Below are 27,040 nucleotides of genomic sequence, written 5' to 3'. Positions count from 1 at the left end.
ACCCATCATGCATGCCCTGCCTGTGACTGATCAAATGAGGCTGTGCGCGGGAAGCAGGGAACGAGAACACCTTGCAAAATAGGAGACTGTGATTATGTTATTTTAGATTCTTACATGATTTATTTTCTGACTATATATACTCTTATTTCTCATCATCTCAGTTCTAATTTTGAGGTACTCTAGATAAGAACTTTTTTTTGGGGAAAAGGCTGTGAAAAATTCTTGTATTATTTGCAAATACTAAAGACCAACTGGGTATCAATATTAATGGAGACCAGAAAGAATGAGTATATCACTTAGATTTTGTATACAAGAGACTTCTTAAGCACTAGGCACATAGAACACGTGAACTAGATATAAATAATTAATTCCATTTTATTTCCCCCCTTTTAAAATAATCATTATGGCCCATTCTACATAAAGATCTAAAAGCCTAGATACTAGGCAGTGACAAAAAGGAAACTTAAAGAGTTTTATTAAGACAAAAAAGGACTCAGCCTACCGTGGTGATATACCGGGAGTGGAATTCTGGAGCATCTTTCAGGAACGTGAGGCCAGGATGTGTATCTACCACATCCTGAAAAAGAATAAAATCATAACTAAATTAACAAACATAGCAAAAAAAACCCCTAAGATACATACTGAATTTTTTTTTTTAACTCTTGTACAATACTTGCCAGTTGAGAAAACTTGCTGTTTCACAATACTGAACAATACACTTAAAATTTAACTAGTATTTTATTAAACTCAAATATTTCACAAGCACACTTTTGTGTGACTTTGATATGTACAGTATACTTCAAGAAAGTTAAAATGTTAATCTGGCTGTATCTGGTGATTTGTAAAGCAAGTGTCTTACAGGTACATGCTGTAATTCTAACACATGTCAGTGAAATTCATCCCATAGGTCTTGTTAGGGATTGCCAAGTGAAATTTACACAGAAAGGAGGATAGACAGAAGCCAACTAGAATGATTCTTTCTTAACCTACAGACATGGGAAATTATTAGAAAAAATAATCATAACTTTAGCCAAATAACTTTATGTTAAGGTACGTGAGTCAGCTAATGTTCATCAAAATCACTGTGTTGATAAATCTGTTTTCCAATTTAGGATTTTATTTATTTTAAACCTGATATTCTGTTCTAATAGAAGACTATTTGAACATTAAAACCTTAAAATATTTTTTTTTCTTTGTTGTTCAGTTGCTCAGTCACATCTGACTCTTTGCGACCCCATGGACTACAGCACGCCAGCCTCCCTGTCCATACCAACTCCTGGAGCTTGCTCAAACTCATGTCCATTGAGTCAGTGATGCCATCCAACCATCTCATCTTCTGTTGTCCCCTTCTCCTCCTGCCTTCAATTCTTCCCAGCATCAGAGTCTTTTCTAATGAGTCAGTTCTTCGCATCAGGTGGCCAAAGTATTGGAGCTTCAGCTTCAGCATCAGTCCTTCCAATAATATTCAGGACTGACTTCCTTTAGGACTGACTGGTTTGATCTCCTTGCAGTCTAAGGGACTCTCAAGGGTCTTTTCCAACACCACAGTTCAAAAGCATTAATTCTTCAGGGCTCAGTCTTCTTTATGGTCCAACTCTCACATCCATACATGAGTATTGGAAAAACTATAGCTTCGACTATACAGACCTTTGTTGACAAAGTAAAGTCTCTGCTTTTTAATATGCTGTTAGGTTTGTCATAGCTTTTCTTCCAAGGAGCAAGCTTCTTTGAATTTCATGGATAGTCACCACCTGCAGTGATTTTGGAGCCTAAGAAAGTAAAGTCTGTCACTGTTTCCCATTGTTACTCCATCTATTTGCCTTGAAGTGATGGGATCAGATGCCATGATCTTTGTTTTCTGAATGTTGAGTTATAAGTCAACTTTTTCACTCTCCTGTTCATCAAGAGGGCTCTTTAGTTCCTCTTCACTTTATGCCATAAAAGTAGTATCATCTGTGTATCTGAGATTATTTCACCTGGCAATCTTGGTTATAGCTTGTGCTTCATCCAGTCTGGCATTTTGCATGATATGCTCTGCATATAAGGTAAACAAGCAGGGTGACAATATACAGCCTTGACATACTCCTTTCCCCCTTTTGAAGCAGTCTGTTTTTCCATGTCCGGTTCTGTTGCTTCTTGACCTGCATACAGGCTTCTCAGGAGGCAGGTAAGGTAGTTTGGTATTCCCATCTCTTTAAGACTTTTCCACTATTTGTTGTCCACACAGTCAAAGGCATTAGTGTAGTCAATGAAGCAGAAGTAGATGTTTTTCTGAAATTCTCTAGCTTTTCCTATGACCCAACGGATGTTGGCAATTTGATCTCTGGTTCCTCTGCCGTTTCTAAATCTAGTTTGTTTTAAATCCTGGAAGTTCTCAGTTCACATACTACTGAAGCCTAGTTTGGAAGATTTTGAGCATTATTACCTTGCTAGCATGTGAAATGAGTTTTTTTTCCTAATTTGGTTTTTAAAACATTTTCAATGAGTCTAGAGAATCTAATGGAGATAATTACTGTTAATTTAATAACCAGAGGCAACAATAATGCTGCCAAAGAAATAATCTATTAATTGGCTAGTCATGAATGGAAAGACATCAGTTACATCTCTTTTCTTTGTTTCCTCAGAGCAGTTAGCTATTCATACTTACCAGTACAGTCTAAAACCAATGAACCTTAAATTTTTATTTGGAAATAATTTTAGTCTTATAGAAAATTACAAAAATATTACAGAGAGATTCCCTATGTTCTTCTCCTAGCTTCTTATAATGGTAACAACTTAACTGGCCTGCCTCTTGAGAAATCTGTATGCAGGTCAGGAAGCAACAGTTAGAACTGGACATGGAACAACAGACTTGTTCCAAATAGGAAAAGGAATATATGTCAAGGGTGTATATTATCACCCTGCTTATTTAACTTATATGCAGAGTACATCATGAGAAACACTGGGATGGAAGAAGCACAAGCTGGAATCAAGATTGCTGGGAGAAATATCAATAACCTCATATATGCAGATGATACCATCCTTATGGCAGAAAGTGAAGAACTAAAAAGCCTCTTGATGAAGGTGAAACAGGACAAAAAAGTTGGCTTAAAGCTCAACATTCAGCAAACTAAGATCATGGCATCCGGTCCCATCACTTCATGGCAAATAGATGAGGAAACAGTGGCTGACTTATTTTTCTGGGTTCCAAAATCACTGCAGATGGTGACTGCAGCCATAAAATTAAAAGATGCTTACTCTTTGGAAGGAAAGTTATAACCAACCTAGACAGCATATTCAAAAGCAGAGACATTACTTTGCCAACAAAGGTCTATCTAGTCAAGGCTATGGTTTTTCCAGTGGTCATGTATGGATGTGAGAGTTGGACTGTGAAGAAAGCTGAGTGCTGAAGAATTGATGCTTTTGAACTGTGGTGTTGGAGAAGACTCTTGAGAGTCCCTTGGACTGCAAGGAGATCCAACCAGTCCATCCTAAAGGAGATCAGTCCTGGGTGTTCATTGGAAGGACTGATGCTGAGGCTGAAACTCCAACACTTTGGCCACCTCATGCAAAGAGCTGACTCATTGGAAAAGACCCTAATGCTGGGGAAGATTGAGGGCAGGAGGAGAAGGGGACGACAGAGGATGAGATGGTTGGATGACATCACTGACTCAATGGACATGGGTTTGGGTGGACTCTGGGAGTTGGTGATGGACAGGGAGGCCTGGCGTGCTGTGGTTCATGGGGTCGCATGGAGTCGGGCACGACTGAGCAACTGAACTGAACTGAACAAACCACAGTACAATTATCAAAACTAGGAAGTGAACATTGATGTAATACTGGGTTGGTACAAAATTGTGGTTTCACTCTGTTGAACTTTGTTGTTTGATAATGGAATACATTTTCAAATAAAAGTGGTTATATATCATTTTAATGCACATTTCTTGCTTCATGATTAATGACTTATTATTTATTTTAGACTCCAGAAATGATGTTAGACAAGCAAATTTCAGTGATTTTTTAATTCAAGTACAAAATGGGTTGTAAAGCAGTGGAGACAACTACCAATGTCAACAACACATTTGGCCCAGGAACTGCTAACGAACGTACAGTGCAGTGGCAGTTCAAGAAGTTTTTCAAAGGAGATGAGAGCCTTGAAGATGAAGAGCATTGTAGCCAGCCATCAGAAGTTGATAATGACCAACTGAGAGCAATCATCGAAGCTGATCCTCTTACAATTACATGGGAAGTTGCTGAAGAACTCCACATTGATCTTTCTGCGGTCGTTCAGCATTTGAAGCAAAATGGAAGGGTGAAAAAGTTTGATAAATGACTGCCTCATGAGCTGACTGAAAAAAAAATCGTTGTTTTGAAGTGTCGTCTTCTCCTATTCTATGCAAAAACAATAAAACATTTCTTGATCAAACTGTGATGTGTGATGAAAGGTGGACTTTATACAACAACCGGTGATAACCAGCTCAGTGGCTGGACCAAGAAGAAGCTCCAAAGCACTTCCCAAAACCAAACTTGCACCAAAAAAAAAAAAAAGGGGGGGGGGGATATGGTCACCGTCTGGTGGTCTGCTGCCCATATGATCCACTATAGCCTTCTGAATCCCAGCAAACCATTACATCTGAGAAGTATGATCAGCAGATTGATGAGATGCACCAAAAACTCCAATGCCAGCAGCTAGTATTGGTCAACAGAAAGGGCACAATTCTTCTCCATGACAATGCTTGACCACACGTCACAGAACCAATGCTTCAAAAGTTTAACGAATTGGGCTACAAAGTTTTGCCTCATTTGTCTTATTCACCTGACCTCTTGCCAACTAACTACCACTTCTTCAAGCATCTTGACAACTTTTTGCAAGGAAAATGTTTCCACAACCAGCAGGAGGCAGAAAATACTTTCCAAGAGTTCACTGAATCCTGAAGCACAATTTTTATGCTACAGCAATAAACATTTTTTAATGGCAAAAGTATGTTGATTGTAATGGTTCCTATTTTGATTGATAAAGATGTGTCTGAGCCCAGTTATAAAGATTTAAAATTCACAGTCCAAAACCACTGTTACTTTTGTACCAACCTAATACTAAACACTAAGCACAGACGGCGGTGGCAGGCCGGCACACTAAGCGCAGGCGGTGACGGCGGGCCGGTGCACTAAGCGTGGCCAAGAGCTACCCCACGTCCTAAGTCAGGGACAGCGGCCCAGAGTGCCAGGCTGCGACGGCGCAGCAACGGCCGGGAGGAGACACCCGCGTCCGAGGTCAGGGCAGCGGCCGGGAGGAGCTACCCAGCGTCCGAGGCCAGTGGTGGCCGGGAGGAGATACCCCATGACCAAGGTCAGGGGCGGGCGGGAGAAGCCACCTTGCGCCCGAGGCCGGGGTGGTGACCCTGAGGAGCCACCCATGCCCGAGGCCAGGGCAGGCAGCCAGGAGGAGCAACCCGAGGAGCAGTGGCTGAACAGGCACAGGAGGGCCTAGAGGAGCTATCCCACGTTGAAGGTCAGGAAGGGTGGCGGTGAGATACCCCTCGTCCAAGGTAGGGAGCAGCAGCTGTGCTTTGCTGGAGCAGCCGTGAAGAGATACCCCACGCCCAAGGTAAGAGAAACCCAAGCAAGAGGGCATCAGAGGGCAGACACACTGAAACCATACTCACAGAAACCTAGTCAATCTAATCATACTAGGACCACAGCCTTGTCGAACTCAATGAAACCAAGCCATGCCTGCAGGGCAACCCAAGACGGGTGGGTCATGGTGGAGAGGTTTGACAGAATGTGGTCCACTGGAGAAGGGAATGGCAAGCCACTTCAGTATTCTTGCCTTGAGAACCCCATGAACAGTATGAAAAGGCAAAATGATAGGATACTGAAAGAGGAACTCCCCAGGTTATTAGGTGCCCAATATGCTACTGGAGATCAGTGGAGAAATAACTCCAGAAAGAATGAAGGGATGGAGCCAAAGCAAAAACAATACCCAGTTGTGGATGTGAGTGGTGATAGAAGCAAGATCCGATGCTGTAAAGAGCAATATTGCATAGGAACCTGGAATGTCAGGTCCATGAATCAAGGCAAATTGGAAGTGGTCAAACAAGAGATGGCAAGGGTAAACGTCGACATTCTAGGAATCAGCGAACTAAAATGGACTGGAATGGGTGAATTTAACTCAGATGACCATTATATCTACTACTGAGGGCAGGAATCCCTCAGAAGAAATGGAGTAGCCATCATGGTCAACAAAAGAGTCTGAAATGCAGTACTTGCATGCAATCTCAAAAACGACAGAATGATCTCTGTTCATCTCCAAGGCAAACCATTCAATATCACAGTAATCCAAGTCTATGCCCCAAGCAGTAATGCTGAAGAAGCTGAATGGTTTTATGAAGACCTACAAGACCTTTTAGAACTAACACCCAAAAAAGATGTCCTTTTCATTATAGGGGACTGGAATGCAAAAGTAGGAAGTCAAGAAACACCAGGGGTAACAGGCAAATTTGGCCTTGGAATACGGAATGAAGCAGGGCAAAGACTAATAGAGTTTTGCCAAGAAAACGCATTGGTCATAGCAAACACCCTCTTCCAACAACACAAGAGAAAACTCTACACATGGACATCACCAGATGGTCAACACCGAAATCAGATTGATTATATTCTTTGCAGCCAAAGATGGAGAAGCTCTATAGTCAACAAAAACGAGACCAGGAGCTGACTGTGGCTCAGATCATGAACTCCTTATTACCAAATTCAGACTCAGATTGAAGAAAGTAGAGAAAACTGGTAGACCATTCAGGTATGACCTAAATCAAATCCCTTATGGTTATACAGTGTAAGTGAGAAATAGATTTAAGGGCCTAGATCTGATAGATAGAGTGCCTGATGAACTATGGAATGAGGTTCGTGACATTATACAGGAGACAGGGATCAAGACCATCCCCGTGGAAAAGAAATGCAAAAAAAGCAAAATGGCTGTCTGGGGAGGCCTTACAAATAGCTGTGAAAAGAAGAGAAGCAAAAAGCAAAGGAGAAAAGGAAAGATATAAGCATCTGAATGCAGAGTTCCAAAGAATAGCAAGAAGAGATAAGAAAGCCTTCTTCAGTGGTCAATGCAAAGAAATAGAGGAAAACAACAGAATGGGAAAGACTAGAGATCTCTTCAAGAAAATTAGAGATACCAAGGGAACATTTCATGCAAAGATGGGCTCAATAAAGGACAGAAATGGTATGGACCTAACAGAAGCAGAAGATATTAAGAAGAGGTGGCAAGAATACATGGAAGAACTGTACAAAAAAGATCTTCAAGACCAAGATAATCATGATGATGTGATCGCTAATCTAGAGCCAGACATCCTGGAATGTGAAGTCAAGGGGGCCTTAGGAAGCATCACTACGAACAAAGCTAGTGGAGGACATGGAATTCCAGTTGAGCTATTTCAAATCCTGAAAGATGATGCTGTGAAAGTGCTGCACTCAATATGCCAGCAAATTTGGAAAACTCAGCAGTGGCCACAGGACTGGAAAAGGTCAGTTTTCATTCCAATCCCAAAGAAAGGTAATGCCAAAGAATGCTCAAACTACTACACCATTGCACTCATCTCACATGCTAGTAAAGTAATGCTCAAAATTCTCCAAGCCAGGCTTCAGCAATACGTGAACCGTGAACTCGCTGATGTTCAAGCTGGTTTTAGAAAAGGCAGAGGAACCAGAGATCAAATTGCCAACATCCTCTGGATCATGGAAAAAGCAAGAGAGTTCCAGAAAAACATCTATTTCTGCTTTATTGACTATGCCAAAGCCTTTGACTGTGTGGACCACAATAAACTGTGGAAAATTCTGAAAGAGATGGAAATACCAGACCACCTGACCTGCCTCTTGAGAAATCTGTATGCAGGTCAGGAAGCAACAGTTAGAACTGGACATGGAACAACAGACTGGTTCCAAATAGGGAAAGGAGTACGTCAAGGCTGTATATTGTCACCCTGCTTATTTAACTTATATGCAGAGTACATCATGAGAAACGCTGGACTGGAAGAACAAGCTGGAATCAAGATTGCCAGGAGAAATATCAATAACCTCAGATATGCAGATGATACCACCCTTATGGCAGAAAGTGAAAGGAGCTAAAAAGCCTCTTGATGAAAGTGAAAGAGGAGAGAGAAAAGTTGGCTTAACGCTCAACATACAGAAAACGAAGATCATGGCATCTGGTCCCATCACTTCATGGGAAATAAATGGGGAAACAGTGGAAACAGTGTCAGACTTTATTTTTTTGGGCTCCAAAATCACTGCAGATAGTGACTGCAGCCATGAAATTAAAAGACGCTTACTCCTTGGAAGAAAAGTTATGACCAACCTAGACAGTATATTGAAAAGCAGAGACATTACTTTGCCGACTAAGGTCCATCTAGTCAAGGCTATTGTTTTTCCTGTGGTCATGTATGGATGTGAGAGTTGGACTGTGAAGAAGGCTGAGCGCTGAATAATTGATGCTTTTGAACTGTGGTGTTGGAGAATACTTGAGAGTCCCTTGGACTGCAAGGAGATCCAACCAGTCCATTCTGAAGGAGATCAGCCCTGGGATTTCTTTGGAAGGAATGATGCTAAAGCTGAAACTCCAGTACTTTGGACACCTCATGCGACGAATTGACTCATTGGAAAAGACTCTGATGCTGGGAGAGATTGGGGGCAGGAGGAGAAGGGATGACCGAGGATGAGATGGCTGGATAGCATCACGGACTCAATGGACGTGAGTGTGAGTGAACTCCGGGAGATGGTGATGGACAAGGAGGCCTGGCGTGCTGCGATTCATGGGGTCACAGAGAGTCGGACACGACTGAGTGACTGAACTGAACTGAATACTAAACTACAGATCTTATTCAAAATTTACCGGGTTTCCCCCTAAAGTATTTTTTTTTCCCCTGTTTCAGGATCCTAACTGCATTTAGTTCTTGTGTCTCATTGCTATCCCATCCATGGCAGTTCTTCAGTCTTTCATTATGTTTCATGATTCTGACACTTTAATGAGTTCTGGTCAGTTTTTCTGTAGAATGTCTCTCAATGTGGCATGTCTGGTATTTTCTTATGATTAAAGTTACACACTTTTAGTGAGTTTACCACAGAAGTGATGTGTCCTTTTCAGTCATATAAGGAGTATGTGGTGTTGATAGGTCTTACAACTTGTATTGATTTTTGAATATACTTGGTTAAAGTGATATCTGGTGGGTCTGCCACCATAAATTTATTACCTTCCTTTAATAAAGTTGATAAATATCATGGAGGAGATACTTGGAGACTCTGTCAATATCCTGTTTCTCTGCAAATTTTTGCCCAGAAATATTGATAGCAGCCATTGATAGAAACTGACTGTGGCATTTTTATAGTCTTGTTTACCAAATTTATATAGTGATGTTTACTTTGCTTTTCCTCTCATCCCCTCCACATTTGTTTTTTTTTTTTTTTTTTTTATTTTTTTTTTTTTTCCCTCCACATTTGTTAACTGAAATTTTTCTATAAGGAAGATCTGTCCTTTCCCTTGTATTTATTTGTTCAATTTATGTCAGTATAGACTCATGGGTATTTATTTCATTCTATGGGTTATAATCCAATACTATAATTGTGTTGTATTATATCAGTTTATCAATAGCATCATAAAATAGTAATATTATTCTGCTGCTCAAATTGAGCTAGCTTGGTCTCTGGGAGCTGTTATGTTGGCTCCTTTGTCCTCTTGACATACCCCATCCTTTTGTGAACACTTCCATATCTTCTGGTATCACAAAATAGTGCAGGTTCATTTTATATTTTCTGTGCTCCCACCTGAGAATCAACCTTTTCTCCAAGCAGCCCTGATTTCTTTTCCTGGAGAATGGTATTTGGAAGCAAATCTGGGGGCTAGGAGTACTCGTTACTACTAGGGTGTTATTGCTACCGAATCCTCTTAGTAGACACAACTAGGAATACATGTATGTATATCAGTTCATACATACACATATACTTGTATTTTTCTACATCTATATGTATTAAAAAACTATGTAATCATACAGATAACTAATTTTAATTCAATAATGCAAGGTTCCCTCTTTCCTTTATAACTTTTAACAGAATTGCCAACCACTACCCCATTGAGAAAGTAATTTACTAACTAGACTACAGTATTTGTGTATAGTATCTTTGGTCTTTAATTTTAGAGTATCCAGTGAAAATATTATTTTCCAAGGTTATTTAGGTCTTTCCTTATCTTCCTTTATCTTCTTTAATGTAGTTGTGTTACCCATTTGTAATAGTGTTCATTTGTTATTGTTTATATTCTACTTTGGGCTTCTTTTCTACAGGTTTCAGTTCAGTTCAGTTCAGTCGCTCAGTCATGTCCAACTCTTTGTGACCCCATGAATCGCAGCACGCCAGGCCTGCCTGTCCATCACCAACTCCCGGAGTTTACCCAAACTCGTCTGTTGAGTCGGTGACACCATCCAGCCATCTCATCCTCTGTCGTCCCCTTCTCCTCCTGCCCCCAATCCCTCCCAGCATCAGGGTCTTTTCCAGTGAGTCAGGTCTTCGCATGAGGTGGCCAAAGTACTGGAGTTTCAGCCTCAGCATCAGTCCTTCCAATGAACACTCAGGACTGATCTCCTTTAGGATAGACTGGTTGGATCTCCTTGCAGTCCAAGGGACTCTCAAGAGTCTCCTCCAACACCACAGTTCAAAAGCATCAATTCTTCGGCGCTCAGCCTTCTTCACAGTCCAACTCTCACATCCATACATGACTACTGGAAAAACCATAGCCTTGACTAGATGGACCTTTGTTGGCAAAGTCATGTCTCTGCTTTTTAATATGCTATCTAGGTTGGTCATAACTTTCCTTCCAAGTATTTAATATTTTGGTGAAGAATTATAAGTGGTATTTAAAAGATTTTATTTTCAATTATTTGTTGCTAGTATATATAAAGTTGAGTTTCATATATTGATCATGTATCTGTAACCTTGCTAAACTCACTTATTAAATACAGCTTTAGCAGCATCCCATAAATTTTGACATGCTGTATTTTCATTCATTTCAAAATACTTCCTAATTTTCCTTTTGATTTCTTCTTCTCTGACTCATAGGCTATTTAAAAGTTGTTATTTATCAAACATTTAGGAATTTTTCACAGATCTGTTATTGTTTCTAATTTAATTCCATTATGGTCAGAGAACATATTTAGTGAACTGAATATTTAAAATTTGTTGAGATTTATTCTATGGTCAGAATATAGTCTATCTTGGGAAATATTCTGTGTACATGTTAAAGGTATATATATTCTATATGACAAGGGTATGCTTGAACCCATACCTTCTTACTCAGATTCCTAATGCCCTTTAGCCAGGAAATTAAAAGACGCTTACTCCTTGGAAGGAAAGTTATGACCAACCTAGATAGCATATTCAAAAGCAGAGACATTACTTTGCCAACAAAGGTCCGTCTAGTCAAGGCTATGGTTTTCCCTGTGGTCATGTATGGATATGAGAGTTGGACTGTGAAGAAAGCTGAGCGCCGAAGAATTGATGCTTTTGAACTGTGGTGTTGGAGCAGACTCTTGAGAGTCCCTTGGACTGCAAGGAGATCCAACCAGTCCATTCTGAAGGAGATCAACACTGGGATTTCTTTGGAAGGAATGATGCTAAAGCTGAAGCTCCAGTACTTTGGCCACCTTATGTGAAGAGCTGACTCATTGGAAAAGACTCTGATGCTGGGAGGGATTGGGGGCAGGAGGAGAAGGGGATGACAGAGGATGAGATGGCTGGATGGCATCACTGACTCGATGGACGTGGGTTTGAGTGAACTCCGGGAGTTGGTGATGGACAGGGAGGCCTGGCGTGCTGCAATTCATGGGGTTGCAAAGAGTCGGACACGACTGAGTGACTGAAGTGAACTGAATGGATAAAGTAGAAAAATAACATGGAGGGAAAGACAATAAAATGTATAAAGATTTCACAGGAAAAAATTAAATGAATGCGTATTCTGTTGTGGTTCAGTGAAGTGTAATGTAAATGTCAATTAGGTCAGCTTGGTTGATAGTCTTGTTTAAGTGTTGTATGTATCCTTACTGATTTTCTCTCTACTTGTACTATTCATTATTAAGAGCAGCACATGGAAATCTACAACTATAATTGTGGATTTATGCTTGCAGTTCTATTGGATTTTGCTTCATGCATTCTGAAGTTCTATTATTAGGTGTATCAACATTTAGAATTGTTATATCATCCTTATAAACTGACCCCTTTACCATTCCTTAGCAATGTTATTTTCTCTAAAAATTAATTTGACATTAATATAGTGACCCAGCTTTTTCTTTTCTTTTTTGTGGCAAAGAAAACATAAGATTCATCCTCCCAACAATTTACAAGTGTAGAGTACAATACTTCAATCACTTGCACAATCACTTACAGTACAATATTGTCAATCACTGGGCTTCGATTGGTTTCAGCTTGAAACAATTACATCCAGATAATTTGGGGTGCAAATACCGTAGTTAACAGAGTATAATATTGTCAATCACTTGCACAATCTAGGATATCCCCAGATTCTCCCCACTTCCCATCCAACTCAGTCCTGCCTGACTGAAACTCTACACTCATCACACAATGAACTCTTACTTCATCCTCCCTCCAGCCCCTGGAAACCACTATTCTTCTATTTGTAGGCATTTGACCACTTTAGACTCCTCATAAGTGGAGTCATGCAGTATACATCTTTTTGTGACTAGCTGATTTCCCTTAGCATAACGTTCTCAAGATTAATCTACTGCTTCATGTGACAGAATTCCCCTTTTTTAAAAAGATGAACAATATTCTGCTGTATATATATACACCACATTTTCTTATCCATTCATCCATTGATGGACATTTACATCACTTCTACCTCTTGGCTACAGTGAATAATGTTGCTCTCAACATTGATGTACAAAGCTCCGAGATTCTGTTTTCAATTCTTTCGGATGTATACCCAGGAGTAGTATTGATGATCATATGGAACTTCTGTTTTATTTTCCATAGTGGCTATACCATTTTACATTCTTAACAGTATTCCAGTTTCTCCACATCCTTACCAACACTTAAAAAAAAAAAAAACAGTAGCCATTTTAATGGGTGTGAGGTGGTATCTCATTGTGGTTTTAATTTGCGTTCCCCTGCTTAATGATGTTGAACATCTTTTCATATGCTTATTTGACATTTTATCTTCTTTGGAGAAATGTTTATCCAAGTCCTTTGCTTGTTTCAAATTCAGGTTACTTGTTTACTTGTTTGTTGTTACTGAGTCACAGGAGTTCTTTATATAATCGGGATAGTAGCCTATCCAGATATGTTTGCAAACATGTCTTCCATTCTGTAGGTTGCCTTTCACTGTGCTATTTCTTTGCTGTGACAGCTTAAAATTTGATATAATCCCATTTTGTCTTTTGCTTTTGTTATCTGTGCTTTTGGTATCATATCCATAAAAATCATTGTCAAAACTAGTATCATAAAGTTTCTCCCTATGTTTTCTTCTAAGAGGTATATAGTTTGAGGTTTTATGTTTAGGTCTTTAATCCATTTTCATTTTTGTACACGCTATGAGAATTGGTCTAACTTCTTTCCTTTGCATATGAATATTCAGTTTTCCTAACATCATTTGTTGGAGATTATCTTTTCCTCACTGTTACTCTTGGCAACACTGAAGATCATTTGACCATATAAGCAAGAATTTACTTCTGGGTTCTCTATTCTGTTCCATTGGTCTACATGTCTGTGTTTATGCCAGTACCATCCTGTTTGACTGCTGTGTCTTTGTAATATATTTTGAAGTCATAAAGTGTGAGACTTCAGCTTTATTCTCCTTTTACAGGATTGCTTTGGCTACCCCAAGTCCTTTGAACTTCCATATGAATTTTAGAACTGTTTTTTCCACTTCTGTAAAAACACCACTGGTATTTTTAAAACAACTTTATTGAGGTATAATTGATATACAAAAACTATACATATATACAATTATCTGAGTCTGGATAAATGCATATACCTTAGGAAACCACCACTGCCATCAAGGTAACAGATATAATCCATCATCTCCAGCACTTTCCTTGGGCATCTCCAGCACTTTCCCTGTGCTTTTCCTTTTTTTGTTTGTTTTCTGATAATACTTAACATGAAATCTACCTTCTAACAAAAATTCAAGTGCACAATACAGTATTGTTAGTGATAGGAGGCACTATGTTGTACAACAGATCTCTAGAACTTACTTGTCTTGCATAACTGAAACTTTATACTCATTGAACAACATCTCCATGATTCCACTTATATAGGGTATCTAAAATAGTCAAACTTATGGAAGCAGAGAACAGAAATGGTACCTGCCAGGGAATGGCAGAATGGAACTGCTGGGATTTTGATGGAGGTTACACTGATCTATAAGATTGCTCTGGACAGTATGGGCATTTATAAACAGTAAGTCTTTCAATCCATGAACATGGAAAGCCTCCCATTTATTTATAAGAGTTTTCTTTTAACAGGCAAAAAATTAAACAGAAATTTAATAATGTGTACACATGGGAGAGACCCAGGAAAACTGAGTAGCTAGGTAAAATGGCCAAAGCTCTTACTTTAAATACCATCTTCAGCTAGAAACACTAGTGGATATTGGAGGTGGTGTTTTGAGACTTCAAAGGGGGAGGAAAGCAATTCACGTGAAGATGGAAAAGTAATGTTTGATAAACAAAGGTTTCCTGGGCAAACAACAGGACAGGAGGACACAGAGTAGACTGCGATCTCTAGTCAAGGCTATGGCTCAGTTTTGCTCACCATACTTTGCACATATTCTTTGCAGAGATTTCTGCTGATTGCTCTGATCACTCTGTTCCAGGAAGAGGTCCTCTATCTAAATTTTTTTAGGCAGCTAGGGAGATGGTCAAAGTTTTTTCTGAGTCTTTTGGGCTTTGATTGTTTTCAGCTTGAAATAATTACATCTAGATATTTTTTGGGGGGGCAAATTTTGCTCTCTTACATGGATTTCAGTGAAGAAGTCAAAGTATGAATGGGTTCAATTCAGTTGCTCAGTCGTGTCCGACTCTTTGTGACCTCATGAATCGCAGCATGCCAGGCCTCCCTGTCCATCACCAAATCCAGGAGTTCACTCAGACTCATGTCCATCGAGTCAGTGATGCCATCCAGCCATCTCATCCTCTGTCGTCCCCTTCTCCTCGTGCCCTCAATCCCTCCCAGCATCAGTCTTTTCCAATGAGTCAACCCTTTACATCAGGTGGCCAAAGTATTGGAGTTTCAGCTTCAGCATCAGTTCTTCCAAAGAAATCCCAGAGCTGATCTCCTCCAGAATGGACGGGTTGGATCTCCTTGCAGTCCAAGGGACTCTCAAGAGTCTTCTCCAACACCACAGTTCAAAAGCATCAATTCTTCGGCGCTCAGCTTTAATCACAGTCCAACTCTCATATCCATACATAACCACTGGAAACACCATAGCCTTGACTAGATGGACCCTTATTGGCAAAGTAATGTCTCTGCTTTTCAATATACTATCTAGGTTGGTTATAACTTTTCTTCCAAGGAGTAAGCATCTTTTAATTTCATGGCTGCAGTCACCATCTGCAGTGATTTTGGAGCCCCAAAAAATAAAGTCTGACACTATTTCCACTGTTTCCGCATCTATTTCCCATGAAGTGATGGGACCAGATGCCATGATCTTTGTTTTCTGAATGTTGAGCTTTAAGCCAACTTTTTCACTCTCTTTCACTTTCATCAAGAGGCTTTTTAGCTCCTCTTCACTTTCTGCCATAAGGGTGGTATCATCTGCATATCTGAGGTTATTGATATTTCTCCCAGCAATCTTGATTCCAGCTTGTGCTTCTTCCAGCCCAGCATTTCTCATGATGTACTCTGCATAGAAGTTAAATAAGCAGGGTGACAATATACAGCCTTGACGTACTCCTTTCCCTATTTGGAACCAGTCTGTTGTTCCATGTCCAGTTCTAACTGTTGCTTCCTGACCTGCATATAGGTTTCTCAAGAGGCAGGTCAGGTGGTCTGGTATTCCCCTCTTTCAGAATTTTCTACAGTTTATTGTGATCCACACAGTCAAAGGCTTTGGCACAGTCAATAAAGCAGAAATAGATGTTTTTCTGGAACTCTCTTGCTTTTTCCATGATCCAGCGGATGTTGGCAATTTGATCTCTGGTTCCTCTGCCTTTTCTAAAACCAGCTTGAACATCTGGAAGTTCACAGTTCACATACTGTTGAAGCCTGGCTTGGAGAATTTTGAGCATCACTTTGCTAGCGTGTGAGATGAGTGCAATGGTGCAGTAGTTTGAGCATTCTTTGGCATTACCTTTCTCTGGGATCGGAATGAAAACTGACCTTTTCCAGTCCTGTGGCCACTGCTGAGTTTTCCAAATTTGCTGGCATATTGAGTGCAGCACTTTCACAGCATCATCTTTCAGGATTTGAAATAGCTCAACTGGAATTCCATCTCCTCCACTAGCTTTGTTCGTAATGATGCTTTCTAAGGCCCCCTTGACTTCACATTCCAGGATGTCTGGCTCTAGGTGAGTGATCACACCATCGTGATTATCTTGGTCTTGAAGATCTTTTTTAAACAGTTCTTCTGTGTATTCTTGCCACCTCTTCTTAATATCTTCTGCTTCTGTTAGGTCCATACCATTTCTGTCCTTTATCGAGCCCATCTTTGCATGAAATGTTCCCTTGGTATCTCTAATTTTCTTGAAGAGATCTCTAGTCTTTCCCATTCTGTTGTTTTCCTCTATTTCTTTGCTTTGATCACTGAGGAAGGCTTTCTTATCTCTTCTTGCTATTCTTTGGAACTCTGCATTCAGATGCTTATGTCCTTCCTTTTCTCCTTTGCTTTTTGCTTCTCTTCTTTTCACAGCTATTTGTAGGCCTCCCCAGACAGCCATTTTGCTTTTTTGCATTTCGTTTCCATGGGGATGGTCTTGATCCCTGTCTCCTGTACAGTCATGAACCTCCGTCCATAGTTCATCAGGCACTCTATCTATGAGATCTAGTCCCTTATTTCTATTTCTCACTTCCACTGTATAATCATAAGGGATTTGATTTAGGTCATACCTGAAGGGTCTAGTGGTTTCCCCTACTTTCTTAAATTTAAGTCTGTGAATTTGGCAATAAGGAGTTCATGATCTGAGCCACAGTTAGCTCCTGGTCTTGTGTTTTTTTGAGTGTACAGAGCTTCTCCATCTTTGGCTGCAAAGAATATTATCAATCTGATTTCGGTGTTGACCATCTGGTGATGTCTATGTGTAGAGTCTTCTCTTGTGCTGTTGGAAGAGGGTGTTTGCTATGACCAGTGCATTTTCTTGGCAAAACTCTATTAGTATTTGCCCTGCTTCGTTCCATATACCAAGGCCAAATTTGCCTGTTACTCCAGGTGTTTCTTGACTTCCTACTTTTGCATTCCAGTCCCCTATAATGAAAAGGACATCTTTTTTGGGTGTTAGTTCTAAAAGGTCTTGTAGGTCTTCATAGAACCGTTCGCTTTCAGCTTCTTCAGCATTACTGGTTGGGGCATAGACTTGGATTACTGTGATACTGAATGGTTTGCCTTGGAAATGAACAGAGATCATTCTGTCGTTTTTGAGACTGCATCCAAGTACTGCATTTCAGACTCTTTTGTTGACCATGATGGCTACTCCATTTCTTTTAAGGAATTCCTGTCCACAGTAGTAGATTTAATGGTCATTTGAGTTAAATTCACCCATTCCAGTCCATTTTAGTTCACTGATTCCTAGAATGTCGATGCTCACTCTTGCCATCTCGTTTGACCACTTTCAATTTGCCTTGATTCATGGACCTGACATTCCAGGTTTCTATGTAATATTGCTCTTTATAGCATCGGACCTTGTTTCTATCACCAGTCACATCCACAACTGAGTATTGTTTTTGCTTTGGCTCCACCCCTTCATTCTTTCTGGAGAATGGGTTACCTTGCAAAAATAATTCTCAGACTTTGGAGGTGGGTGTCAAGGCACAGGAACTCTGGGGGCCTGCAGGAGAGCTGAGGGGTACTGCAGCGAGGGAATTCCTGGGGACCTCATCCTTACTCCCCAGCAGATAAAGCCTGGGACATTTGGTCATTAACAATGTAAGAAATTAATATTTTGATGAAACTTGCTTTAGGGTTCCTTCTGCCCCCCTGTCTTCATAGCCCTTTTTGACTCAGTTCAGAGCCTTTGAAGTGTCTTCAAAATCCTCCACTCCCTACCCACTGGGAAATCTCTACTGAGGTCTGCTTTCTTGGAGATCCATGAGGAGACAGGTCTGGGTATATAGGTGAGATCCTCCAAACAGTGTGTACATGGAAAAGAGGTGTCAAAGGGCTCAGCCCTGGGGGCTCCAACATTCAGAAATCAGAAGAATGTGGAGAGACTTTTCTGCCTTTGCCAAACTATTTCTTTCTTGAGTTCTTAGCCATAACATTTCTGGCTAAAGGATGGGAACAATATGGCTGTAAATGAATGTATGAGTCAATTTCTGGGCTATTTCACCATCATTGGATATTAACATTCAGCTTTTTGGGGAGTCCTTTTAGAATGTGTAAATTGTTATCTTCAGACCACTTTCATTTACATTTCTTTGATTTCTAGCAAGAATTAACATTTTCCTGTCTGGGGCTTCCCTGGTGGCTAGTGGTAAAGAATCTGCCTGCAATACAGGAGACAACTACCATGCAGGAGACACAAGTTCAAGCCCTGGGTCAGGAAGATCCCCTGGAAAAGGAAATGGCAACCCACTCCATCATTCTTGCCTGGGAAATGCCATCGACAGAGGAGCCTGGCAGGCTACAGATCATGGGGTTGCAAAAGAGTCAGTAAGACTAAGCAACTAAACAACGATTTGTTTATTAACTGTATTTCCCTTATGGGGATGGTCCTGTCTTTTATCTCCATATCTTTTAGAATACAGACATTTATTTTACAAATTTGTATCAGCTATTTTTTTCATCTAATTTTTTGTTGAAGTATAGTTGATCTAGTGTTATGTTAGTTTCAGAATTTTTGCAGATTATATTCCATTATAGATTATTACCAGAAAATGGCCATCATTCCCTGTGCTTTACAGTATATCCTTGTTTCTTATATTATATATATATATATAATATATACTTTTTCAAATTCTTTTTGCATTGTAGGTTATTATAAGATATTGAATACAGTTCCCTGTGCTATATCATAGGTCCTTATTGTGTATCTACTTTATATATAGTATGTGTATCTATTAATCCAAAGCTCCTAATTTATCCCCCCCTGCCTTGGTTCCCCTTCAGTAACCATAAATTTGTTTTCTATGTCTGTGAGTCTGTTTCTAAATAAGTTCATTTGTATCATTTTTTAAGATTCTACATACAAGTGATAGCATATGATATCTATCTTTATCTAACCTACTTCATTTAGTATGATAATCTCTAGGTTCATCTATATCGATGCAAATGATATTATTTCATTCCATTATATACATCTTCTTTATCCATTCCTCTGTCAGTGGACATTTAGGTTGCTTCCATGTATTGGCTACTGTAAACAGTCCTGCTATGAACACTGGGGTGCATGTATCTTTTCAAGTTAAGAGTTTTTGCCTTTTCCAAATAGGTGCCCAACAGTGGGATTGCTGGCAGCTCTATTTTTAGTTTTCTGAGTAACCTTTATACTGTATTCCACACTGGCTGTACCAATCTACATTCCCACCATAGTGTAGGAGGGTTTCCTTTGCTCCACACCTTCTCCAGCATGTTATCTGTAGACTTTTTAGTAGCCATTCTGACTGGTGTGAGGTTATACCTCATTATAGTTTTGATTTGCATTTCTTCAAGAGCCTTCTTTTGATTAGTGTTAGTATGATATATATATTTTTTTCATCTGCTTTTACTTTTAACCTGTTTGTGTCTTTATGATTCTTTCAGGGTCTTGGTTTTTTGTCTAATCTTTGGGTCTTGGTTTTTTTTGTCTAATATAATTTTAGGTCTTGGTATTTTTGTCTAACATTTGCCTTTGAGGGATATGCACACCACTTATAGGTGACTATTGATATGGTTAGGTTTAAATCTCTTATCCCATCCAGTCTTTGTTCCTTTTTTTCCTTCCATTTCTGCCTCCATTTGGGTTAACTGAGTGTGCTTTATAATTCTTTTATTTCCTTTTTTGGCTTATTAGCTATAACTATAGCTATAGCTCTTGTTATTTCAGAGGTACATCAGAGGTTACAACATACATCTTTAACTTAGTATAATCTACTTGCAAGAAATGTTAAACAACCTCATGGATTATATTTGAACCGTAACAATATACTTCCATTTCTCTTCACCTAATCTTTATGCTACTGTTGTGAAATTGTACTTAAACATATGTTAGATATAACATAATGCAGTGTTGATAGCTTCATTTAAAGAGTTAATTTTCTTCTAAAGAGATGTGAATAATAAAAAATCACATATATGTAGTTACTACTTCTGGAGCTCATTCCTTTGTGTAGATTTGTATTTCCATCTGGTATTATTTTCCTCCTTGCATAAACAACTTTTTTAAAAAAACAAACACATGAAACACATCTCTTGTAATGCATTTCTGCTGGTGATGAATTCTTTGAGCTTTTTTATGTCCCAAAATAAAAATGTTCAGTCCACCTTCATTTTTGAAGGATATTTTCGTTGGGTATAGTATTCAAGGTTGACTGTTCTTTTCTTTCAGTACTTTAGAGATGTTGCTCCTCTGTCTTCTGGTTTGGACTTTTCCAACATGAAATCCACTGTCATGTTTATCTTTGTTCCACTCTATGAAATGTGACTATTTTCTCTGGCTACTTTTCAAACTTTCTAGTATTGTGATGTGCCACAGCTCAGCTGGTAAAGAATCCACCTGTAATGCAGGAGATCCCAGTTCAATTCCTGGGTTGGGAAGATCTGCTGGAGAATGGATAGGTTACCCACTCCGGTATTCTTGGGCTTCCCTTGTGGCTCAGGTGGTAAAGAATCTCGGGCAATGGCGGGAGGCCTGGGTTTGATCCTTGGGTTGGGAAGATCCCCTGGAGAAGGGAAAGGCTACCCACTCTAGTATTCTGGCCTGGAGAATTCCATGGACCATGGTCCATGGGGTAGCAAAGAGTTGGACATGACTGAGTGACTTTTACTTTCAATGGTATAATTTTGTGTTTCTTGAGCTTTGGGCTTATTGAACGTCTTAGGTTTGTGGGTTTATAGTTTAATCAAGTACATAAAATTCTGGGCCATTATCTCTTCAAATAATTTTTGGTCCCAGTGCAATGTAATTTCAGCACTAACCGTCCAGAGTTAGTGCAGATTTCAGAGGTTAAGGACACAGTCCTAAACAAGACTCGTCTTACTTCAGACACCAGCCATAACTCTGGGGTTCCCAGGCTACCCACACTTCTGACTAACTAGTTATAAATTTGGGGGTTTCCATTATCCTCTGAGGTTCAACAACTTTCCCAAATGACAGAACTGGGCAAACACTATACACAGAACCGAGGAAAGTACTATATTATGATTTCTATTCTATTATAAAGAATACAAATCAGGACAAGCCAAGTAAGAGATGCACAGGGCAAGGTCTGGGAAGGTCTGAAACATGGAGCTTTTGTGTCCCCAAGACAAGTCACCCTTTCAGCATATCACTGTGTATCATTAACTAGGGGAGCTCAATTGTGCTTCAGTGTCCAGAGTTTTTAACTGGGTTTCATTATATAGACATGATTAACTGAATCACTGGCCATATGATTGGATTCAGTCTCCATGCTTCCTCCCTTTTTTGGAGATCAGGCTGATACTCTGATCTCAGGTTATCACCTGGCTAAAAGCTTCAACCTCTATTCATGTGGTTGCCCTTCTAGCATGGCAGGTTCTCATCCTAGAACTACACTGGGGCTCATGATGAGTCACCTCATTAGTATAAATGCAGGTATGGTCCCAGGAGCCCACCATGAAGAACACAGATACTTATCATTCAGGAAATTCCAAGGCTTTAGAAGCTCTGGCCCAGGAACCTTGGGCTAAGACTTGACAAATATTTTACAGCATCCTCTCTTCCATTTATGTTAGGTTGCTTGAAGCCAGGTCCCACAGCTCACTGATGCTCTTTTCATTTTCCTTTAATTCTTTTTTTATGTCTCTGTGTCTCATTTTGGGTAGTTTCTATTCTATGTCTTCAAGTTCACTATTCATTTCATTTGCAATATTTAATATGCTGTCAACCCAATCTGGTATATCTTTCACTCCACATACCTTAGTTTTCATCTCTATAAGTTCAATTTGGGTCTTTAAAAAAGTGTTCAGTTTTGATATTTATTTTAATATACGTATCTGCTAATTTAAAAATCTATGTCAGTTCCGAGTCAGTTTCAATTGATTGGTTTTTCTCCTAATCATCAATTGTATTTTTCTGTTTCCTGGCATGCCTGATGACCCCAATCATTTTGAATTTTGTCTTTTTGAGGGTTGGATATTTTTATATTCTTATTCTAAGCTTCTGAATAAAATACATATTTTATGTTCTGGGATGCTATTGAGTCACTTTGAAAAACCTTTCATCCTTCTAGATTGTGCTTTCCTGATATGTTAGACAGGACCCAGCGCTGTCTATTCTGGGGCTAATTATTCTCCCCTGCTACTGAGGCAGGCGGCTCAGAGGTCTGCCCGTAATGTGGGAGACCTGGGTTTGATCCCTGAGTCAGGAAGATCCCCTGGAGAAGGAAATGCAACTCACTCTGGTACTCTTGCCTGGAAAATCCCATGGACAGAGAAGCCTGGTAGGCTATGGTCCATGCGGTCATAAAGAGTCAGACACGACTGAGCGAGTTCACTTTTACTTTCACTACTGAGGCAAGAGGGATTACCTGGTGACTCAGGGATAAAGAATCCATCTGCCAATATAGGAGACACAGGTACGATCCCTGGGTTGGGAAGATATCCTGGAGAAGGAAATGGCAACCCACTCTAGTATTCTTGCCTGGGAAGTCCCATGAACAGAGGAACCTGGTAGGCTACAGTCCATGGGGTTGCAAAATAGTCAGACTCAACTTAGTGACTAAATAACAACTGAGGCAAGACTCCTATGACTACCCAAAGTGCTACGTCTTATGAAGTTTTCCAGTCTGGGTGGTAGGGTCAGATACTATTCTTGGCTCTGTGTGACCCACAGGTATTGTCCCAATTTCGATTGCAAAGAGTCAGACATGACTGAGCAACTTTCACTTCACTTCTTCACCTTTGGTTACTATCTTCATATATATCTGCTGGATACTCATGGAGGAGTTCTGAAGATCTCTGGAGTTTTCTCTCTGTGCACTTCTTTCCTCTTTGGTGCTCTGCCTTGAGAATTCTAGCTACTTTTTCTTCCAAATTCTCAACTCTCCTAAACTTAGGGAGGTTGCTGAACTCCGCTTAGGGTCCCCATCAATACACTGTGGCTTGGAAACTCTCTCAAGGAAATTATAAGGCTAACCTTGTTTGTTTTCTGTTTCTCAGGAATCACTCATCTTTTGTTGCCAGATGTCTGGCATCTTGAAAACCACTGTTTTGTATTTCTTGCCTGATGTTTTTTGTTGTTTCAAATGGCAAGGCAAATCCAGTCCCAGTTACTCCATTTTGGTAATAAACAGAAGATCTGTTGATTTTGTATGTTAATTTTATTTCCTACTATTTTCCTGAATTCTTTTATTGTTTGAGTTTTATCACTGATTCTCTTGAATTTCCAGGTTTACTGTCATGCCATTTATGAATAGATACTTCTTCAACCATTCTTTTTTTAAAAAACTTTTAATTTTGTATTGAAGCAGGGCTTCAGCTCAGTTGGTAAAGAATCCACCTGCAATGCAGGAGACCTGGGATCGATCCCTGGGTTGGGAAGATCCCCTGGAGAAGGGAAAGGCTACCCACTCCAGTATCCTGGCCTGGAGAATTCCATGGACTGTATAGTCTGTGTCCGCAAAGAGTTGGACACAACAGAGCAACTTTCACTTACTATAGCCAATGAACAATGTCTCCAGCCATTCTTATGCCTCTAATTGTTTTCTCTTGTATAATTACTCAAGTACAATATTGAACAGTACTGGAGACAGTAGCATCCTTGCCCTGTTTCTGATCTTAATAGAAAGCCCTTTAATATTTCCTTATTAAATAACACACTGGCTTTAGCATTAGGTATATACATTGTAACAATGTTAAGAAAGTCTCTCAACCACCTACTTTCTTGAGCAGGTTTTTTTTTTGGCTGTGCCATATGGCATGTGGGATCTTATTAACAGTTCCCTAACTAGGTATTGAACCTGTTGTGACCTCTGCAGGGGAAGCATTGAACCTTAACTATTGGACTGCCAGGGAAGTCCCTTGAGCATTTTTATGAATGGTTGTTAAAATTTTGTCCAAAGTTATTTCAGTATCTGTTGAGACAATCATGATTTTTCTCTTAGATACAGTATGTGTTATTAATAAAGATCTTAATTTCGAACCAATTTTGACTTCCTGGAATAAATTCCACCAAGTTATGTGCATCTGCTTGGTAATATTTTGTTACTTTTTATCATTAATCATGAATTAGGTTCATTTGCAGTTTTCTTTTTTGTACTGTCTTTACTTGGTTTACGTATCAGTTTAATAGTTATTTCATTGAAGAGCTATGGAATTTTCCTTCCTATTCAATTCTCTGGAATAATTTACTGAGCATTAGGACTCTTTGATCTTTGAGGGTTTTATAGAATTCCCCTGAAACTACCTGGGCCTGTTGCTTTTTGTGGGGTAGTTCCTTAATAAAGAGCTCTATTTCTTCCAAGGAAATTACTTTATTAATCTTTTTAAATAAAATGGGGTGAATTTTGGTCCGATATAGTTTCCTAGGACAGAGGAGGCAATGGCACCCCACTCCAGTACTTTTGCCTGGAAAATCCCATGGATGGAGGAGCCTGGTAGGCTGCAGTCCATGGGGTTGCTGAGTCGGACACGACTGAGTGACTTCACTTTCACTTTTCACTTTCATGCACTGGAGAAGGAAGTGGCAACCCACTCCAGTGTTCTTGCCTGGAGAATCCCAGGGACGGGGGAGCCTGGTGGGCTGCTGTCTATGGGGTTGCACAGTCGGACATGACTGAAACAACTTAGCAGCAGCATCAGTTTCCTAGGAAATTATCCATTCCAGCTAGGTTTTCAATTTTATTTCCAAATAAATATGAGGTCTGCAAAAATAGTCTTTTATGATTTTTAAAAAATTCTGTTCCTCCTTGTCATTTCTTATTTTGTGTATTAGTGCTCTCTCATTTTTCTTGATGAAATTAGCTAATTGTTGGTCTATTTTGTTAATGTTTTCCCCTTAGCAAGATTTCAATTTACTAAAAATGCTACTGTTTTTTAAATTCTCTGTCTCTTTAGGTTTTGATCATTACTGGAGGTGAGCGATGGGTATATGGAGGTTCATAGATCACTCTGCATTTGTAGGTGCTCAAAATTCTCCATAATAAAAATTAAAAAATTATATATACATATGGTATAAAATCAAGGAGTATATAAAAACTTATGATGGAAAGAACCATTCTACCAACCTACCCAATCCATGGACCTTTAGCCCTACTTGTTTTGAATAACTTATGTTTTTATTTCTTTTGCTGTTTACCTCTATAATTAAACATAAATTTATAATAAACATAAATTATTTAAGTATAATGAAATACTATGTTACAATTACTTTTCTTTATAGCTTTATCAACTTTCAGTTCAGTTCAGTCACTCAGTCATGTCCAACTCTTTGCAACCCCATGAATCGCAGCACGCCAGGTATCCCTGTCCATCACCATCTCCCAGAGTTCACTCAGACTCATGTCCATCGAGTCTGTGATGCCATCCAGCCATCTCATCCTCGGCGGTCCCCTTCTCCTCCTGCCCCCAATCCCTCCCAGCATCAGAGTCTTTTCCAATGAGTCAACTCTTCGCATGAGGTGGCCAAAGTACTGGCACTTCAGCTTTAGCATCATTCCTTCCAAAGAACACCCAGGGTTGATCTCCTTCAGAATGGACTGGTTGGATCTCCTTGCAGTCCAAGGGACTCAAGAGTCTTCTCCAACACTACAGTTCAGAAGCATCAATTCTTCGGCGCTCAGCCTTCTTCACAGTCCAACTCTTACATCCATACATGACCACTGGAAAAACCATAGCCTTGACTAGACGGACTTTAGTCGGCAAAGTCATGTTTCTGCTTTTGAATATACTATCTAGGTTGGTCATAACTTTTCTTCCAAGGAGTAAGCGTCTTTTAATTTCATGGCTGCAGTCACCATCTGCAGTGATTTTGGAGCCCAAAAAAGTAAAGTCTGACTCCACTGTTTCCCCATCTATTTCCCATGAAGTAATGGGACCAGATGCCATGATCTTCGTTTTCTGAATGCTGAGCTTTAAGCCAACTTTTTCGCTCTCCTCTTTCACTTTCATCAAGAGGCTTTTTAGCTCCTCTTCACTTTCTGCCATAAGGGTGCTGTCATCTGCATATCTAAGGTTATTGATATTTCTCCCAGCAATCTTGATTCCAGCTTGTGTTTCTTCCAGTCCAGCGTTTCTCATGATGTACTCTGCATAACAATATTTATGATTCTTTGCTAGGGAAGATGATTTAGCTCATTTATACTGGCCCACTTTACCTCCCTTTACCCAGTATTTGTGGTTGTGATTTTTAGTTTTTGTATTAGTTATATCTATAAATGAGAAATAATCTATTTATACATTTAATCTTCACCCCATTTCATCTTAGTCCCTTAAGTTCTATTTACAGGATGATGACAATAGCACTTCTACCTTTATTTTCTCTTTTTCTCCTTCAAATTTTGGTAATATTTTGCTTCTACATTGTTCAGGTTGCTTAAATACTATTCTGCAACCGTAACAAAATTTTCTTCAGTTTATTCTTAGGATGACTTTAGGTGTTATACATTAAAATATTTTACAACATTTTGACTCTAAATACTGTTGAATGCCAGTTAAGCAGCATACCAGGAATGCATATCATTTCTTACTGGTCCA

General features: G+C 39.6%; 1 protein-coding gene across 4 annotated transcripts in view; it reads right to left on the bottom strand.

Moving 5' to 3' along the window:
* Window positions 1–27,040, bottom strand: part of PPP2R3A (protein phosphatase 2 regulatory subunit B''alpha) — a 242,383-nt gene that overhangs the window by 100,178 nt on the left and 115,165 nt on the right. For all 4 annotated transcript variants that reach the window (XM_040233119.1, XM_040233113.1, XM_040233133.1 and 1 more), the window contains one exon: window positions 503–577. In XM_040233119.1, coding sequence (XP_040089053.1) covers window positions 503–577 — 75 coding nt within the window. The remainder of the gene's footprint in view (window positions 1–502; window positions 578–27,040) is intronic.

Source organism: Oryx dammah, unplaced genomic scaffold (assembly GCF_014754425.2).
Source record: "Oryx dammah isolate SB20612 unplaced genomic scaffold, SCBI_Odam_1.1 HiC_scaffold_2, whole genome shotgun sequence".
Taxonomy (NCBI): domain Eukaryota; kingdom Metazoa; phylum Chordata; class Mammalia; order Artiodactyla; family Bovidae; genus Oryx; species Oryx dammah.
This window is presented reverse-complemented; position numbering and strand designations above follow the sequence as displayed.